At 41.2% G+C, this 6,137-nt stretch overlaps 1 protein-coding gene across 1 annotated transcript; it reads left to right on the top strand.

The window, feature by feature from the left end:
* Positions 1–596: 596 nt before the first annotated feature.
* LOC119812370 (olfactory receptor 3A1-like) lies at positions 597–3,780 on the top strand. Its single transcript, XM_038326989.1, has 2 exons — positions 597–760; positions 2,066–3,780. Exons 1-2 carry the CDS (start codon positions 697–699, stop codon positions 3,019–3,021), a joined length of 1,020 nt encoding a protein of 339 aa, XP_038182917.1. The 5' UTR covers positions 597–696; the 3' UTR covers positions 3,022–3,780.
* Positions 3,781–6,137: the final 2,357 nt, after the last annotated feature.

The following is a 6,137-nucleotide window of genomic DNA, read 5'->3' as shown; positions in this document are numbered from 1 at the left end:
CTGGAAAGGCCTGGCCTGAAACTCACATTAGGGAACAACTTTGCCTCCCTCTACTTTCTGTTTTTCCCAGTATAGTGCTTCAAAGGCCTCTCCCAGGATCATTACAGGAATCCCTCTGGCCCTCACTAACAAGGTTCTAGGTGGGAACACATTTTATCCTTGAGGATTTGGTTTGGTTGCCATGGGTGTCTTCTGATTCTCCTCCTTTCTTGGGTTTTGCTTTCATCCGCAGACCCAAAGAAGATTCTCTCCTCATTCACAAGACTGAAGATAGCCCTGCTCAGTTCTCAAATCCTGTTTGTAGCAAGGGTGATGAGCTGTTTTCTTAGCCTCTAAGACCCCACCGAGTCCTAGTTACTCCTCTAATTCCCTGAGTGACTTCAGGACAGCAGACAGCTTGTCTTGCCCATCTGCTAAACTGAGCTTTTGTCCTAACTCCTCTGTGTGCTGCAGACAATATGAGGTGAGAACAAAGACAGGAAAAATTCTGGGTCCTCGGTGTGATGTGACGCTCTATTGCTTCACCATGGTGACGTTTATTAGGACTTGTATCTTTGACCTGGCCTTGCCTGTACGCACCCCCTCCTCTCATTTCTTGGGACTAATTTTGAGGTCCCAAGGGGCTGACACTATGATGGAAAATCCCCAGGATAGAGATATATATCCTCGCTGCCTTTACTGAATTACTGAAGCTGAATGAGTTTGTGTTTCCTGTCCCCATATATACTTTTCCACTACACTGGTTCCCTGCAATCACCAGGTGAGTTTTCATTGCTCTTTCTCTGTCCTTAAGTCACCTGAAGGGGGACTTCAGCTGTTTCTCAGCAAATTGACTTTCCTGGCTTTACAGATAAGTTGATCAGTGTCTCAAAAGCAAAAAGGAGACTTGCACCAAATGACAAGTCTTCTCCAAATGAGTGTGAGAGCTGGTTCAGTGTCAGCAATGGTCATCACCAGTGATGGTCCTCCACAGGGAATATCCTCGACAGGAATGGTCCTCTGAAGAATCCCATGAAGAACAGACACCTGGGTGGTAGTGTTAGGTGACGTAAATCATGCTTATTATATTCTTGGTTGAAAACAAGGCAGCAGCTACAATTCTATGCCATGGTATGACCAGTTTTTCTTCTTCTTTTTTTTTATTAGCAAAAAATATTTTTAGTGTGTTCACGAGTTCCTTCTATATAAAGTTGACCACCCACAGGGAAAGTGACCAATCTCAACTTGGTAGGCCAGAAGACTTGAGTGCTCTACCTGCCAACTTTTAAAAAGTAAAAACTGTAAAAGCTGGGGAGATGCCTCAGCAGGTTTTCTTTTCTAATGAATGACTATTTTGACTGTAAAAATAACTTGTAGAGTTTATATTACAAGGTATCTGTGAGCCTGTGGGTTACTAGAGCTGCATGCTCCATCTAAAGTCATACCAACTACAGGAAAACCCATGCTTCTCACTCATCTTTAACCATCCTACTTTCAACGTCCTTCAAAGTCTAGTTTATCCAAATTCATACTGGCCCCCTAAAGAAAAATCTCATCATTCTCACTAGCCACCAATGCTCTTTTTAAAAAAACTGTATTTGTCAATAAGGGTAGCAATTCATTTGTTTGTTAAATGGTGCACAGATACAATGAATCTACACATGTAGGCTCCAACAAGAGTGCCAGCCATCTTTGAGCCCTTTCTCCCAGGAAAATCAGATGCTGCCCTCTAGTAAATCTTACTATTCCACAATAGCAAAAACGGGGATATTTGTTCTTTAGAATGAACAGTAGATTTGACCTGTGATTTGTATGTGCATTAGGCTATTGATCTAATACATGCTATAAACACACTGACACGCAGTCAATCCCAATTCCTCAACAACAGGTTACATTTTTAAAATTATTTCTTATATTTTTCAGATTATTATATAATTATATCATTTGGAGGGAGGAATGGGAAGGGAGGGAATGATATAAGCTCCCCTTTTTAGCTTCTAATTGGTGAGCTTTCCAGCAGCTGTGATTTACATTTTCTCAATTCATTAAGAGATCTGATTGTTCTCCTACTTGGTTGTTTCTTTAGAGGAACTCATGCAGCCAAAGCCGAGAGCCAATGGAACAACAGTTACTGAATTCATCCTGTTGGGCTTGGTGGAGACACCAGAGCTGTGGCCACTTGTCTTCATACTCTTCCTCTTGGCTTACATGACCACGGTTGGGGGCAACCTTAGCATCCTGGCAGCTGTCTTGGTGGAACCCAAGCTCCACACTCCCATGTATTTCTTCCTGGGGAATCTTTCAGTGATGGATGTGGGGTGCATCAGCATCACCATTCCCTGCATGTTGTTTCGGCTCTTGGCCCACAAGCGTACAATTCCATATGGGGACTGCCTCACACAGCTCTTCTTCTTCCATCTGCTGGCTGGGGTTGACTGCTTCCTGTTGACAGCCATGGCTTATGACCGGTTCCTGGCCATCTGCCGGCCCCTCACCTACAGCACCCGCATGAACCACACAGTCCAGAGGATCTTGGTGGCCACATCCTGGGCTTGTGCCTTCAGCAATGCACTGACACACACTGTGGCCATATCCACACTCAACTTCTGTGGCCCCAACGTGATCAATCACTTCTACTGTGACCTGCCCCAGCTCTTCCAGCTCTCCTGCTCCAGCACCCAGCTCAATGAGCTGCTGCTCTTTGCAGTGGGTTTCATAATGGCAGGAACCCCCATGGCACTCATTTTCACGTCCTACATCCATGTGGCAGCCGCAGTTCTGCGAATCCGCTCTACTGAAGGCAGGAAGAAAGCCTTCTCCACATGCAGCTCTCACCTTACTGTGGTTGCCATATTCTATGGCACAGGCATCTTTACCTACATGAGACTCGGGTCCATCAAACTTTCAGATAAGGATAAAGCTATTGGGATTTTCAACACTGTCATCAATCCCATGGTGAACCCACTCATCTACAGCCTCAGGAACCCTGATGTGCAGGCTGCCTTCTGGAGGGTATTCACAGGGAGGAGGGCGGCTGCTTAAGATGGTCTCAAAGCTCCTTTCATCTATTATTTTCAAAGCTAAAAGTAGAGCTAGGGATGTCCTGTATTGTCAAATACTACAACAAATTGTTCATAACTTTGTCTATTATAGAACTTAATTTAAGGGATAACAATTATTGTTCCCCGAAGAACTTGTACCCAGGTAGACTATGGTGTGTACACAGGTCCTCCCTGATCTGCCCTTAGATGAGTTCCACTTTTAATCACTGTATCTTTTCTTTAGCTGGAGTTCCCAAAGTGTCTCAGTAAGCATCTTCCTGAGGAGTCTTACGCTTTCTTCAAGTTAGAGTATAGTTGGTCTGTGTATGCAACCTAAGCCTAGATGTGGAAAAGCTTATTCCTCCTATAAAATTTTTATAAGATTCAGAGGAAATAGGGAGGAACTTTTCTCTTTGGTTTCATATTCCCTATTCATTCTAGAGAAATTGGTATCTGGGCACAGCTCGCAGACCTGATTGTGAATATTAAAACTCTATGCACATGTAAGGAAAGTTATGATGCAAAATGAACTTCCCTCAATTACCATTCTTGTATGTTTCTAACCTTTAAAAGATAAGAAGTTCTATTCTAAACATTCAACCCCTTATTACTCAATATTAAAATCCCTTCTGAATTCTCACTTTTCACCACGAAGCTTCTAAAAGCTATAAATCCATGTGTGAATGCAGACCACACTGTGATGTCTCACCCTGTCAGGGAAAGTGACTCTACCCTAGAGTGTTCTCTCATCCTGTGTTCTGTTTACATCACTTAGGCACGTCTTCCTCCTCACATGATTTTTAGACTGACCACTTCTTCTTGACAGTGTTACTATCTAGTTGATGTTTCTCCTACCCATTTTTCTAGCACTCTTTTTTGACCTAAATCTATGGCTTAATTCTCCATGATATTTGATGTGGGTAGGCAGACGGGAGGGATGGCTAAGATAGAGACTGAAAGAAAGTGAATGGAAAGGGGACATACAGCGAGATTGGAGGTACAGCATTTGTGAGAAAATTCAAGTAATTGATGTGGAAATAAGGAGAAATCAGGATAGACTATCAAGTAAAGGGCTTGAGAAGAAATAATAGAAGCATTAGAGAGGGTGACATGGACTACAGGGATAGAAGAGAAGATGGAAAAGAACGCAGAAATGATAAGATAACAAGAGGCTATTAAAATATTTGAGAGGGATAACATTTATATGTCAGAGATAGATGAATTGGACTTTGCATTCTGTGTGGTCGAGCAGTAACCAGTTCCTTACAGCCCTGAAGCCACTGCTATAGTCCATCCTCTATCCTAAGAAAACAGTATCTCAAGTTTTGATGAGTGTTCTAGAATGCCTAGGGACTCCACTGCATCTCTCTACCTAGAGAGGCGCCTATAAAGTCAGAAGAATGTCTGCCAGATGAGGAATACAGCAGGGATGAGGAGATGTTGGGTATGAACCCAACAAAGACTGTAAATAACACCTGGTTCACATTCCTGCCTTTTGATTCATTCCTACTAATATCAAAAGACAGATATAAAGATGGATCTTTCTTGATCCTTTTTGACTCGTAAGACAAAGTAGGACACAAACAATGAGCTTCCTACGACGGTCTGAGAATCTGGGAAAACATCAATAGTTCTCACTTCACATCCTCTGCTGTCTGTGATGTCCTTGACCTCGAACAAACTCCTTAGCTTCTCTGGATGTACTTGGCAGGAAGGACAAAGCAACCATCAAGGCTCCCTCACTACTAATGTTGTCTGGTTCTGTTAGTCTAAGTATCTAGAAAGATTCTCATCCTATTAGTGCAGGGAGTGGTCACTTCTTCCACCGTCACTTCTCACCATCAACAATTAACACCACAGTGAAACAAGGCTTCTTTGTCTCCGGAGCATCTGGCCATTCATGACATGCTTCAAGGGGTGAGTTGCCTACTGACTTGTCATGGCACTGTCCCTAAAAGAAACAGAGCAACTAACATCAGTATCACAAGAAGCACTTCAGGCAATGACTCTCTGTCTGCCCACAAAAATCACAGTTTCTTGAAAATTTTCAAAGCTTCCTTTCCCTCTTAAATCTTTCTCTTGTTATTTTTCTTCCAAACTAGAAATTTCTCAACAATTTAAATTTGTCATTAGCCCTGAAATACATCATTCTTAAATGTTCAAATGGTGCAGAATATTAGCACTGCCTTTCTACACCAGGACCATAATAGTGCCCCACATACCTGCACACACACACACACACACACACACACACACACACACACACATTCAAAACATCACATTGCTTTGCAACTAACTTTCCTTGTTTACATTATATAATTACTGAAATCAACCTAAAAACCCATCTTATTCATTTTTAAATCTATAAAATATTTCACTTTATTAACAATGATATACTTCACCAACTCATTTATATTTTTTGCTTTTTTAATTGTTAATAATTCTTAGATTGATATTATCTGTGTTCATATATATATGTACACATATATATATATATGCAATTACCTACACTGGTTAAATTCCTACAAGTAATATTTAAGTCTTAGTGCCTGTGCACTAAAGGAAATAGAAATTTAAACTTTGAAAGTATTCGTCTTTCTTTTTGCCAGAAAAAAAAAAACATGCAGCATTTTGAATCTTGATTGGCACTGTATGAGAAATGCTTATTACTGTACATCTTTGTGCAGTATTATAAATGTATTTTTTATGTTTAACAGGTAAATACAGCATTGTATTATTTTTTAATTTTAATTCCTCTACAAATGTGGTTAGTTATCGATAGACAGGCAGACGAAGAGATAGATAGATATTGATATATTAATTATTTTCATTTCCTTTCAGCAAGTTGTCTGTTCTGGTCTAAATGAGGAATCAGTAAAGAAACAACCAAACTGACCATTCTATGGTTAGGGGGAGGATTTTATTAAAGGTTAGAGAGAAAGAGAACAGCCAGAGGCATCTGGAAGAGTCCAGAGCAGAAAGATAAATAAAACAGACTGAACATGGACATGTCTGGAGAAGTGGGACGTGGAGAAACCAGGTGGGTTATGAGGAGGACAAGTAGCTGAGGGAAGGGAAACTGTGAACTGGAGCAGCCCCAAAGTTAATGGTAGAAGA

This window comes from Arvicola amphibius, chromosome 4 (assembly GCF_903992535.2).
Source record: "Arvicola amphibius chromosome 4, mArvAmp1.2, whole genome shotgun sequence".
NCBI classification, from domain to species: Eukaryota; Metazoa; Chordata; class Mammalia; order Rodentia; family Cricetidae; genus Arvicola; species Arvicola amphibius.
The sequence above is the reverse complement of the archived record's forward strand: the minus strand, read 5'-3'. Positions and strand labels throughout refer to the sequence as shown.

Bases quoted from the DNA above. Each gene is read 5' to 3' on its own strand.
- LOC119812370 (XM_038326989.1), top strand. From the start codon at position 697: ATGAGTTTGTGTTTCCTGTCCCCATATATACTTTTCCACTACACTGGT. The intron at 761-2,065 runs GTGAGTTTTCAT...TTGTTTCTTTAG, and splicing joins TGGTTCCCTGCAATCACCAG to AGGAACTCATGCAGCCAAAG.